Source organism: Nylanderia fulva, unplaced genomic scaffold, assembly GCF_048542155.1.
Source record: "Nylanderia fulva isolate GAGA-0341 unplaced genomic scaffold, ASM4854215v1 Scaffold4, whole genome shotgun sequence".
In the NCBI taxonomy this organism is placed as follows: domain Eukaryota; kingdom Metazoa; phylum Arthropoda; class Insecta; order Hymenoptera; family Formicidae; genus Nylanderia; species Nylanderia fulva.
In genome coordinates this window covers 1372002-1386497 of record NW_028190476.1, presented here as the reverse complement: position 1 = coordinate 1386497, position 14496 = coordinate 1372002, and the positions used below count along the sequence as shown (strand labels likewise).

Below are 14496 nucleotides of genomic sequence, written 5' to 3'. Positions count from 1 at the left end.
TTCTTTTAACTTTCACATTCTCATAAACTGTGAAATGTGTTTGCGCTTTAATTTCGACTAATTATATTTCAAGAATCAATAAATTAATGAACAAGTGACTAATGAACACATGTATGTACAAGAATCTTATATTATCTACAATATTTTTGATAAATGCAATTTCGATTTTTTATTAGTGCCAAACAATTTAAATATATAAATTCTTGCAAATTTGTTATTAACAATTTTATATGAAAATAATATGCAATATATTTTCTTTTACACATTCAGAGATATAAATATTTTACCTATTAAAATTATATATTAATATATTGAAGCTTAAATAAAAATTAGAACTTTAATTTTTTCATTTTTTAATCTGAATTTTCTAGAGAAAAATGTCAAAGTTCTTATTCTTAAACGTCTGTTATTGATTTTCATTTAATGCAAAAGCCGTCGCAATTGTATTTAACCTAAGCTAATTGGAATCTCAGAAAATTCTGCCGATAATCACGTTAGGGTAAATTGTGGTCGACCTGTCATTTCGTTTAAGAGCATTCACAGTCGAGACAATGAACAAAGTTTTGCAGCCGTTTTCTTCTTTTCGTATCTCGTAATTCCTACATTTTTATCTCTATTCGATTTTTTATTTCTTCGTTCGTTAATGATCTCGTTCGGTTTTTCCTACCGATCAAATTTTTTATACTTCTTCGACCCATCCTTGTTTACAATTAATGAGATGCGAAAGAGATTAAATTTATTACTTTAGTCGATTGTGATTTGTGTCGATTTTTATGATAACCCAAAATTGCAAATATTATTTATAAATTTCTATGTTTCACAATCTATCACAATCCATATTTTATTTATTTGCTTTTTTTAGAATCTCAACATTATTATTAATTCATTAATATTTTATACATAAAAAATAACTGTATATATATTTTTTAAAATATTAGTTGTACGCGTAAAAATTAACGTCTCAAATAAATATAAATATATAGATACCTATAGATATAATAATACATATAGATATTTAAGCCAAAACTTTAAAATAAATTTGAGATACAATATTCTATACATACATGATAACATTAGGAAGGATTAATCCAAGCGAGTGCGGATTTCTACGTGTTAACGTCAAAGTTTTCCGTGATTCGTTACTCATGTACGTCTTTTTCTCCCGCTTTAATTTTACGAACACTCCTTCGTTAACGACTAAGTCCTTTTCTTACCCTATTCACTCTTTCCCAACTTACAGTTCCCTCTTTAATGTATCTTTCTGCAAGTTTTCACAATATATCTTGCCTGCTCTCGTTACCGCCTGCTTTAGTGTAGAGGGTAGCGCAATAAATATCGCTATCCCCAGTATCTCTCGTATTTCTAAAGACACCAAAAGTATCTCGGAAAACTTTCACAATAACAAGCGGCGAGTGAACTGATATTGTTACCTTCATTGTTGTTTTTTACGAAGATGTTCCGTAATTTCTGATTAATTACTAATTTTTAAACAGTTATGCTATTTAAACGAAAAATCATTAATTCTCGATTAATAATTAATATATTAATACAATATCCTTAAATATGTAAATTTTATTTTCAAAAAATAAGGAAAAGATTCTCCCCTTAAGTCGTTAATTTGGAGAATGAGTAAGTTTAATATTTTATTTTTAAAAAAATTGAGAAAGATAGTAATTTAGACAACATATATCTTGTCCGGAAAGAAAATTGACTTTATTGACTCGCCGTTTGCCATTGTAACGCGAAAAAATTGTATCGTAATTATCAAAATAAAAAAGATATTTTAGACGACATTTCTCTAGCTCGTATACAGTTTTTATACATATAACTATATGTACATGGGCATGCGCACATAAATAGTCGTGCGCGCGTGTGTGTATACCCGCTCTCAAGTTTCCTCGACAAAAGTCGTTTAATCCTCGGGCGGATTAAGAAAAAGAGACATTTTAACGGTAGAAAGAGAAGGAGGAAGAGAGTATCCGGTTCGATACTTAAAAGTATTCCAATCACGAGTACGCGGAAGAAGTCCAACGAATATTTCACTCGTCGTTATGCTACAAGCGGATTGGTAGTTCACAGGAATCAGAAGAGAAAAGAAATCCAGGAAAAGGGTGGAGAAATGAAAAGAGGGAGAAATGAAGAATAATATTTTCTTTTAATTTTTTTATCGTAGCAAATTGAACGTTCTATTATGATACGTTTGATATCTTTGTACAAGATGTTCAGAAACAACATCGGTCGAATTTGAACGAGATTAAAAATGATAATGAGCAAATCTTAATATGAAAGAGGGACAATACTTGTATTAAATAATACAAGTAAATATCTTTGAAATTCCCGAATCTGACTACGCAATATGAGAAGTTTGATATTCTTGCTCCATCTTGTTCTATCATATAGTCAATTACTGTAACTTGTGCATGCAACCAGTATGTAATAATATTTAATATATAAATCGTTCTCAAATGTTGAAAGTGATATTAGTCACAATTTTGAAATTTGTTCAGAAAATCAATATATTGCTTTAAAATAAAATAAATTTAGATTAACTGAAATGTGATTGAAAATTACAAGTAAGGATTTGTCAAAATCTTTTTTTAAGTTATTTTATATTATTTCTTTTTGTTTTCTTAAATTAATCTACCATTTTTTTGAATGACAAAATAATTGTAAAATTAAAAAATGATTGTATCACCATTTTTCCATACTGCGTTAGACTGTTTTATTTGCTGTAATATAAACTTATGTTTTAAAAACTTTATTACAAAACTTTAACGCAACAGCAATATAATTTAGAGGCTCTTATTTTTCAAGGTTTGACTTATATCACTTTTTAATGAGCGATTATCTTCTTGAAAAGAAAGAGGAAACGGCGTTTTCCGTTCTCTCCACTCGGTGCAGCCACGCGCGTGTAATTCACGCGAGTTATTGTACCGTTCTCGTCGGCCAGTTGGCGGGCTCGGTACAATATATATTTTCTTTATCAGGCATCACGATAAAAATGTAAATATCTAGACGGCTTGATTTTTTATTTAAATTCACGATCGTGGCTGTACTGCATATGTGTGTCGAAGGAGAAATCTTGTTACGATTTAATATATTTATATATATAGTTTTTTTTAAACTTTGTTAAATTTTTATAAAGATGATAATTGACAGTTGCAATTAATTCTTTGAATATCTGATGCGCAGAATATATATTTTTCGAGTTAAATTTTTTTCACTTTAGATTTGGGATTTATTTTTATAATTTTGTACTGAGATTTCTCTGCGCACGTCTACTATTACAGGTACACGTATAAGCTTTGTCTTATTTAGAAAATATACATATATATGTATATATAAGACAGAAAAAACGCGTGTGCTGCCATGGATCCTTCCTTTTTCTCTGCCCGGAATGCCAAGGAGAGATGCTGTGTTGTGTCTTTTCGCCCTTCTTTTTGACTACCCGTTGTGTAAACCCGCGCAGAATCTCGTCTACTAAAGGAATTGTCCTGCGGGAAATTCCTGGTAGGGAAAGAGGCTTTTTCGTCGGCATTTTCGTCTGCTTTTATGTTCGCAATTGCTATCAGGTTTTATGGTACGAATACGTATCTATATGATATAAATTTTTGTAATCCAATGGGTTATTTATTATATAATCGTAAGAAAAAAATATAATTTTTTTTCAATTTGACTTATACACGTGCATTTTTTTAGTTTGTTGAAATAATAACAAATAAATTAAAAACATAAACTATAAAAATATTATTTAAACTTTGTAGCTTGTATCGATTTAATTTTATAATGATAAATATTTTTATATTCCGAGAATATACAACTCCAATAAAATTTAATTCTTTATTTAAAACTGAGAAGATTTTTTATAAAAAAATATATTTAAAATGATATGTTAGTCATGTTATTGCATAAGAGGAGATTTTTTTATTGATCATAATTAGAGAGAGGAAGGATTTAATCCATAGCACATATCTCTAAACAACTGTAATTTAAAATAAAAATCTTTCATTGAATTTGAAATTAATTTTCTTATCGAGATGCATATTTAAAAATTGCTGCCTCAAGCAATTTTTTTACGATTTTGCACAAATATTGACGCTACGTGGTGCGCTTTGAAAATTGCGATAAAATCACTATAATCTTCATCCGCTTGACTGTGACATCGATCGTGCCAGGTTTTGCGTACGAAATAGAGCTATCTACGAGCCATCGACGCGCACGAGGATGTTAAACATCGAAAACACTAAAAATCGGTTGGTAGAGACAGGTCGAGCGAGCGATCGCGTTTCGATTTATTCTGGCGCGAACGAACGAAACGCGCATACTCGTAGTTAAACGCAAAAACACCGAAAATCGCCAGGCAGGTCGGCGACGAAATCGCGTCCGGGCGCTTCGATTTATCGAAGCGTAAATGAACGAAGCCAGTACCAAGCTCGCTCGCTCGCTCGTTCGGCGAAATGCCGGTATATTCTCGCATACGAGAAATACACCCTCGCGAACAACACAAAACCGATTAATTTCCAATTTCAGCAGGCGCGTATCGCCGATCGTGTTTGTGCTTCGCTCGATCGCCACTCTCGTTCTCTTTCGACCCGCTCTTTTTACGCGTTCCAAGCCCGGTGATTATACTCAAAGTGAAACCTACTTGCAGTTTTCGATCAGGCAAAGCGTAGATGACAGATAGTGATAACGTTTTAGTATGAATATTAAGTGGGAAAAAAATGAAACACACGATGTGATCAAATTAAATTAAATTATGTACATATAAATGTGTTATGTCATAATAAATTTTAAATCGATATTTTATCAATAGTCATATTTTTCAGAAGTTGGAGTTCAAGTTAAACTCTTTTTGCTCTTACAGGCATTTTAATCGTCCTTCAAATCGCAAAATTATCAGATAAGAAGCAAATCGCGTGACCAATGTTTCAAACAGAAATTGTTATATGAAATAATTTACATTGTTTGATCACTGTATTTCATTTTTTTTATGTTACCATTAAACGTAATAATTTTGTGAAAAATTGGGGTGGTATAGTATTCTTTATATATATATATATATATATATATATATACAAATATATCTTTGAAATCTCGAGGAAATATTGAAGCCATCAGTTGACTCGTATCGCGATTTTATAAGCGCAAAAGTGAACGCCTGATAGTTTTCTCATTTTTATTCTTCCGACATTTCTCGCCCGCTCATCTCCGGTTCTTGTTTTATTTTTATTTATTTATTTTTTCTTTCTTTTTTTCGTTAGTTTATCCGCTGTACGCTATCGTCGAGTTTCAATGCGACGCGTCAAAATCCGCGCTAGTGACGGAGAGGTTTCGCTAACACAAAGACATTCCTACGACGATTAAAGTCACTTGACTCGGTCGCACTTCTTCTCGCCCGCGTGTCTGGCCTGAAACGGAAAACTCTTCGGCTTCCCTTTTCTGCTCGTATAGGCGTCGCGCCGGCTCGCGTTACCGCATGAGATCGCGTTCTTTCGTTCGCATTATATACGTGAATCGGGCGATTAATGGCTGAATTTTATTGATTAAGGTATCGGAAATTTAGTCTGGAAAATCTCGAGGAAACATGCGTTTTCATATCTTCTAAAATCGAGTAAAAATCTAATAATCAGATAAAGCAATTATCTATCGTAAATCAATATGTGAATTTTATTGTTAGTCCAACCTGTGGTTTATCAAAACCACAATATCGCGAAATGCTTTTAAATATACGAATTCTTCGATTTTTTGAAAATTTGTACGAATTTTATAACAAGAACGTAAGATTGTTCAACGAATACTAACTTTTATTAATAAAAAATTTACAGCTGCTTATAAGTCGCACGAAATTTGGTCACCTGCGAATTTGTTCTCGCAGAATCGCGACGTGACGAAACTTTTCACTCGCGAGTTATGTCCGTCACGTAGCTGCGATACCGGAAACGTCGTTTTAGGGGCGTTCTAATGGCGCCGTTTTGTGCCGCATACAGTTTAGACCACGCGCGATGCACACGATTGCAGTTTACGAGGCTTTCCCGCCGGGGTGTTTCGTGGCTCGCTTACGGGACGACAAGTTTCTTATTGGTGGAGCACGAAGTACGCGAAGCGAGTCGCAAGCTGCACATAGATATATACAATACAACACACCCTCCATACACACACAGTTTGTAAACGCGCGCCTCGTTAAATCGCGAGGATTACCGACGATCCGCGAGGCGCTTTTAAGCTCCGCTTACGCGACCGAGGGCTTTTACTCGCGGATTATGCGCGCGATTAATCCATTCGTTGTCGTAAACACAAGCATTCATCCAAATAGATTTGAAAGTTTTGGCCACGCTAAGAAGATTTTCAGAATTAATAAATGGTTTTTAAAATGAGATAACAAACACCGATCAATCGACAAAAAGATAAAATTGCTGAGTAAAATTTTTTCCATTCACATTGTTTTTTATATAGACAGATATTTCAGGTGCTATGACATAAACACAATTTAGTTTGAACAGAATTCAAGTTAAAACGCTCTCTTTCTCTCTTTTTTTTTAAGTTTTGTGATATAACAATTTTATTTCTGTGATTTCTTGTAAAAAATATAGTATACGCGAAAATTATACAAGTAAAGATTAGATACCTATTTAGTATGCAATCTAAAGTTACCTACTTTGATTAGCAGAGTGACTAGAAATGTGGCGATGAATCAGCAAAGGGAATAATAATAACGCACCGTAAAACCTTGTCGAGTCGATATTAACCGCAAACGCCGCCGGGAAAAGGGCTGAATCACCATCGAATCGATCATTATAGCAGGGCTACCGCGACGAGTATGTTTGAAAAAAGAAAGACAAAGGGAACTGGGCGGAGAACCCCGTGGAGGGAGAGAGCCTTAATAATAAACGGCGCAACATCCGCGAAATGGCGATTTTTCGTGCTCGTTCGTAGTTTACCCGTCTGAAATTACGTTTACCCTCGTTATATTCTGCCGTGCAAGCCGGACGATACCCGACGATGGGGATGAAATCGGATAGAGGGGTGTGCGACAGTAAGACAAAAAATCGATATACATATATTTAAAACATACCATACTATATATCGTGCTGAAATTGACAATTATGTTACTGTACTTTGAGAAAATGTCGCATCTAGATTAATTTTTCAGTAATACAATACAATCATAAAAGTTAAAAATTGCGCGAATAAAAAGCTTTCTACGTTATATTTGTGAACTTTTAATGTAAATGTTGTTACTTGTAATAAAAGATTCTCAGCAAATCTTGTCTAAGAGCATTCTGAAATTTCTCGGTATTTACAAAAATGTTTTTCTTTTTTCATAGATTAAAAAATATAAAAAGCACATTTGTACATTAATTATTTTTTTGAAGAACATACATATATATATATATATAGAATAACTTTAATAAATATTGAAAATTGCTAGTTTTCTATCATTACTGCGTAAATATTTTCCATATTTCAAAAATCAATGTATTTAGTTCTCCAGAAACAAAATTATTTAAAACATATATCTATTACAATCTTTTAAATTTAAAATTAAATTACAGTTCACAATCAAATAAAAATTGAATTAAAATATTACTGATTGTAACATTCATAGTATTTTAATAATAATAATTTTCTATATCTTTCGATTATTTCTGTCAGGCTGTCGGCGAAATCATCGACTTATTTCACTTGCGCGTCTAAAGATATTAGATATTCGATTCAAAGCAAATAATTAATGAACAAATATTGAGTGTTGTTATCACACGTGCTGTAAAATAAATTATTAGAAACGGATCTTATCAATTAATTGAGAAATAATAATTCATTGACGAATTCTACTGAAAAAATAAAAGTGTCAGTGCGTTATAATTGGCTGCACTATAATTTAGGTTATCGATGAAACGTCGCCAATGCGACCATATTTAGATCGCGATATCGGAAACTATTATGCGAATTGTATGAATAATTACAACGACATAATGCAATATCGCTCGATGCATAATTAATAAACCGCGGTTTCTACATATAGATATATTTATTATTGCGACTTTAATCGCGTTGTTAATATTGCATCGGACTGTCAAACTTTTTCTTGTCGTTGACATCAATTTGTCAAATTACAAGAACAAACGAAATATTATATTACAGAGTTACTTTTATGTCAATAAAATAGTAGTAAAATATTGTAGTTGGATTAATACTATTGGCGACAGAATATTACTGTCTAATAAATCAAAATTGCTGTAACTATTTCGAACAAGAGCCAATTACACCGAAAGCAAGCAACTTCGCGTCTGTCAATACTTTACTTGAACTATAGCAATATATCAGCAACACCCAATTTTTTTCAGAACGATAAGAATTTGGTCATTTCGTTTGTCCGCCGCGACCGATTAATTCTCTGATAATTCTTCCGACGAAATAACTCGCGCGTCTGTCGTCGCGATGCATCTGTAAATTTTCTGCTATCCAGGGATTTCGGAATTACACCATGTTATACGACATGACAGTCGCGTGACATTTTATCGAATTTCGAGTTAGCACACTTGGCATATGTAAAGCCCCACAAAAACTCAATCCCGGGATAACAAGCGGCAGATAATGCTCCGAAGACCGAAATATCATCAGAGCAAAATAGAATTTTCCCGAAATATTCCGAGAACGAAAGTAAAGTTCCACAATAGGAAGACTCATAAGGATATTATTAAAATTTAATATTTATTTATGTAAAAGTTATAGCAAGAAGATATTTTTTTAACAGTTTCTTTTTGAATATATTTATATTTTAGAGTTCTTGTATATTATGTTTCTAAACTTTTCATTTCTTTTTAAGCAAATAATTTAAATTTCTTTTATCGCAAATAATTTAAAGAAATTTTCATTCGCTACTTTACGTATTTCAAAAATGTTTAATTCAAAACAAGAGGATATTTCTTTATACTTCCTCATGTTGGACAAATATTCAGCGGCAAGTATAACACACAATATTCAATAGTATTGTACAATTAGATTAGATTAAATTGGAGTCAGTTCACTCACCGTTAGCCGAATATCGTAGAAGAGGTGATCTGGGATCCGATAATCCGCGATGAATTCGTTATTGTGGCAATCTCCCGATGCTGATTGATGCTCCTCGACGTATTCACAAATACAAAAGTGTGCGTATATTCGTAAACGAATTCCTTCATCGCCATCCGATGAGACGCGACTGATATCGATCACTGAAAAACATATACGATCGTGATTACGAGGTTAATTAACACGCTATAACAATCGCCCGTATGTTCACTCGACATGTTCTCCCGCCTATAATTACGTACGAAACTGTGTCGATCGTCGTGAATGTTAGATTGGTAAAACACGGTGTATACTCCCTGAAAAACCTGGAATTCTCAGGGAATTTTTAAAAAATTGCTCCTTTGATTTTAAAATATAGTTTTAAAGAATATAAAATTTATTAGTTTTATATAAAGTATATATTAAAATATATTTTATTATAATATAATACTATATTACATTATATTAAAAAAAATACTTTATTTATATTAAAAAATTATGTATAACAAATAAACTTATTTCAAAATTGTATTCTAAATATTATTTAAAATACTTTAATTTTACCTGGAATTTTGAACAAAAATACCTGGAAAATCATGGAATCCCATTTATTTCTAACAATAAAATTTGAGTATACACCCTGTAGAAGCGCGCAAACATGGCAGCTGTGACGTAAGCGTTTCGCGCCAATTCTGCACATACGCAGGTACACATATATGCGAGGTTACCTGTGTGTTTGTAATCCCTCGATGCGCTTTTTGATGCTTCCCGATGCTCTTTTCGATGCTTCCGATGCTTTTCGATATTAAGCGATACTCGAGACGTTTGTCGAACGAGCGAAATACACGAAAACGCACGGTTAAGAGACAATATAGTGTCTCTCGTGAGACGTAATATGTCGATCCGGCCGAACGCGACGCAAACTTCTCGCGAATACGGGAGAGAGATACATCGTTCGCAGAGCAATTAATACACAGAAACGATCGTTCGCCGTTTGGATTCGATACTCGCGATATTATTTCTATGCGGAATTCATTCGGTACAGGTAAAAAGAACGAAATAATGCGGAGCGATTGCGTACCTGCTAACCCTGGCGGCGTCCGACGCGAACTCGGCGTTCAGGGTGAACTTAAATAGGCGCGCATAAACAACAGTCACGTGGGTCGCGTCGCGCAGGAACAAGTATTTCGTCGCATCGTCTTAGGGAGAAAAGTATGAATAAAACGATAGTGATACGAGAGTATCGAAAGCAGGACATTATTTTAGACATCGTTGGATTATTTGTTGTTTTATATCTATTTATGTCTTTTCTTTTTTTTACGTTTTATATTTATATTCTTGTTAAAATAACCTGCGCAATACTGTGTACAACCTTAAAAGCATTTTTTTTTGTCAATTATTAATTAAACCAATTATCAAATATTTAATAATATACTAAAGTAGAATACATATGAGAAATATTCGGAAAATATTTTTGATAACGTTTTTAAATATTCTAAAAATATACTTCAATGGTAATTTAATAAATAAAACAGTAAATAGAATGTTAATAATAATTTCGAATTTACGAGAATATATAAATAAATTTAATATTTATTTATTTATAATATAAATTTACAATACAAAAATATAAATATATGTGTGCTTTTTTAAATATTAAAATAACTTATATTTCTACACATTTGCTTAATATAAATGTATACTGATGTTTCGATATCGTAAAGCGCAAACATATGCATAATTTTTTACTATTTTTACACATAAAGTTGAATTATTATTATCATTCTTGACGTATATTTTTAATATAAGATATATTTTACTTTTGCACATATATTTATAATAAAAAATTATTCAAAATAAAATAACAGTATAGTTATATAATTATAATTTGCCACTTTATCAATTACTTGTAGAAGTTTAAAAATAATATCTTCTGTTTCCACTTTTTTAATAATTAAAAGAGATTAAATCTACATTTTATCAGCTGCAATGCTTTTTAAGCATAAAATGTGACACAATGTGTCTTTTCGCATAGAGTTGAAAGAAAATATAATATATAGGTCTTGCTTTATATTTATATTTATTATATTATTAAAATAATTGTTTTTAAGCTTTTTTCTTTTAAGCGTGTTAATATAAATTGTTCAGAAATCGTAAAACTTTAGATCGAAAAAAAATATTTGCAATGTTAACTGAAAGATACCTTGATTGTCCTGCGATAAAATACTCTCTATTTCTATTGTACTTTGCGAGGAAAATTTCCGGAAGAGTCCCTCTTTGAAAATTCACCAACGATAAAATCCTTAATGTGAAGCCATGTCGAGCGTGCTTGGCAGTCCGACGAGGCGGAAAGTTTATTACTACAATACTGCGAACTAAATATTTTCAAGTTCCATAGTTATAACGAGAATAACGCAGTGGCAAATTGCCGAGATTCTTCTAGAAGAAAATAATTCTACGACCTAACGATGAGTAGACGACCGTTCTGCTTTCTGTCCTTTAAAGCGTCGCGATTTTGCTTTCTACAAAAAAAAAATTCACATTCTCAACAAATAAAATGCGCAATAATTATTTTTTCAATTAACGTAAATGAATTTAAAATACGCTACGATACGCAAAACTGAATAAACATTGATGTTGCCAAAAATAAATCTACGCTACTTTTTGATTAATCGATATAACACATATAAATGATAAAATTTGCGAATCAATTTTTATTTTACAACGAATATTAATTTAGCTGAATGAAGAAACTAAGTCTCATTATTTCGTTATTTTGAAATGAGAATTGTCATCATAAATTAATTAACACAAAATTATATAATTAATAATTATATCGATACGACAATTTGCTATTCTCGCGATACAAACGCGAACTGCACGATAATTTATCTATATTCAATATGGAGGTATATTCTGTGCATGTGGTTAATCTTTGTACATATACCGTGGGATATATATTATGGACCGACTGTAATTCGAGTGACACACATCTAAACATTTTCTCGTGCACACACGTCGTGTCCCTTTGTCGGGATTTGGGACTAGAGTTCTCGCCTATCTTACCTTGAGCGCTTAATTTGTGCTTATATCTGAAACTGTTTCAAACGTGTCATTACTAACCCATTGTCCTATTGTCATACGTTAACACGCACACGAGAACAATCGTGATATAACGGATCAACGAAGCTCAGCGAACGAGTCAAGCTTTCGTCCCAAAATTGCAGTGAGACTAACAAATCGCTTTTATTCCTCGAATAAAAATTTTTATAAAAAATTCTTCTAAAGAGAACAAAATTTATTTAATAATATATTAACTAATTGCAAAAAGTGTGAATATTATAAGAAATTATTAACAAATATGAATCAAGTTTTCATTATTTCTCAAATTTGATTAAATTAATATTAAATCTCTATTTTTTCAAATTTAATAAACATGAAAAAAATTTCCTTTAATTGAACATTTTTTTAAATTTCGTAAATTATTAGATTGTTTATGCAAAATTACGATTTTGCATTTATTTGATTTTGTATATTATGAAATAAAATAAAAAATATTGAACAAGGTTCGAGTCATATTTATACAATATTAGTAATGATCGATGCGCGAGACCGTCGTATTTATCTGATTCTCAATTGGTGATTCCGCGAAAAATTTGGAAATTGCTATAAAGTCGTTCCGCTGGGTGACGTTTTCGCACACGTGACGATTGCAGGTGCAATCATCGTAATTCCTGCTCGGTGGACGTGCGCAGCGACGTTTTTGAGGAGGATCCTTGTCCAGGGACCGGAAAATACATCGAGGCTCACTACCAGTGTTTAGGTTGGTTCATATTTTTTTTTATTTTGACATTTTCGTGATCGCGGATGTAAATCTCAAGAGATTTGTCTCTCGTGCACGATGCTGCGAAAAAGCTGCCTTATAATTTTGGACTTTGAAAAAGTAAAGACTTTTTTCCTCTTTTAAATTGATCGTCGATGTTAGGATATTACACAGTTTCGAATATCTTTTATATAAAAATATAACACTTTCTTTTCTTTTATATTTTCTTTTGCAATTTTGGCGTTTGAAAAAACTACATTACTTTTTATTTATTAGTTTACTCCGTTTTTAATTTTACGAGTGATTTACTTTTTTTCTATATATTATACATAACTTTTTAATAATTGAGAAACGCCAGTGATTAAATACCTAATATTTTAATAGAATATATTTTTTTCATCGAATGAAAGAGATAAAATTCTACGACACAATTGCACACTTTTAATTTTTAACCAGAAATCAAAATTACAAAAATGAAAATTTAATCAATTTTATCAATCAAAAATTTATTGAAAATATATTACTATTAATATATAATACTGTAAATAACGCGAATTAAATGTATAAATTTCGACGAAAAAGTCTCTCCCTGAGAACATTGTTCCTACTTTCCCACTTGTATCGAAGAAAGACACAGGATCCATGGCAGTACACGTGGTAAGGGTGTACTATGATCATTTTGTTAAACGCGAGTCGAATCCCCGTTCAGGTGCAACGACCAGCAAAACTGCAGCATCGTTGCGTCCACGCAATTCGGCGATCCTTGTCCGAATACACACAAATATCTTGAAGCGCACTATCGGTGCGTGTCTGGTAAGTAAACAAATTCTTCAACTATTACATTAGTTTTTATCCTTTTGATTATGTGAGAATTATTGTACTTTGCGGAAAATATTTCAGAAAGGTTAAAAAATTATTAACATTATTCCAAATGAGAGAGAAAGAAAGAAATATAATAAGAAAAGTTTTTTTAATTAATTTAAAATTAGTTTTAAGAATATATTTTGAATATACTATATTTTCTCTCTTAGTTTACTTTTTATAGTATTTATTATTTACTCTAAATAAATATTAAATAGCCTGTTTTATTACATTTTATAATACATCGTTTTAAGACACCAAGTTTTCAATGACGAATCTAAATTCTTTTCGTCTTTTTTCGTTGTTTTTTATCACGATTGTTGTATGTCGCTTATTTAGTCTCGCAAAGATTTAATAAATTGACAGGTATTCCATTTGAGACACTAATATATAATATCCTCGAATAATAAGATCGAGAAATAAAATCTACTCCTCTTCTCTCTTTAACTCATACACATATATTTGCTTATCTTAATTTCAGACGTGATTAATATTAGTAAACTCCTTATTTTATCTTATCGTCAACTCCTTCGATCAATAAGGATGATCTCCTACAGAGATAATGTCGCAAAATTACACAAATTAGTTCATTTTAAAATTAATATATTACCGCTATCTTAAATTAAGAATTTTCTTCTCAACGATTAGATGTATTCCTGATATAAAACCCTATAATTTTATATACTCTGTCATTTTCCCTCTCTCTCTCTCCATCTCTATTCTTTAACCCTTTGAATTCTCTATTTGCAAAATGTTTCTCG

The 14496-nt window shown here is 31.6% G+C and overlaps 1 protein-coding gene across 6 annotated transcripts in view; it reads left to right on the top strand.

Annotated features, from left to right (window-relative positions):
- The window catches only part of LOC114944894 (latrophilin Cirl), a 422503-nt gene that overhangs the window by 378134 nt on the left and 29873 nt on the right, over positions 1–14496 (top strand). For 5 of the 6 annotated variants that reach the window (XM_085486054.1, XM_085486055.1, XM_029320955.2 and 2 more), the window contains one exon: positions 12768–12874. In XM_085486054.1, coding sequence (XP_085342180.1) covers positions 12768–12874 — 107 coding nt within the window. Of the gene's footprint in view, positions 1–12767; positions 12875–13583; positions 13688–14496 lie in introns of all 6 variants that reach the window. The other variant, XM_029320954.2, reaches the window with a different exon arrangement.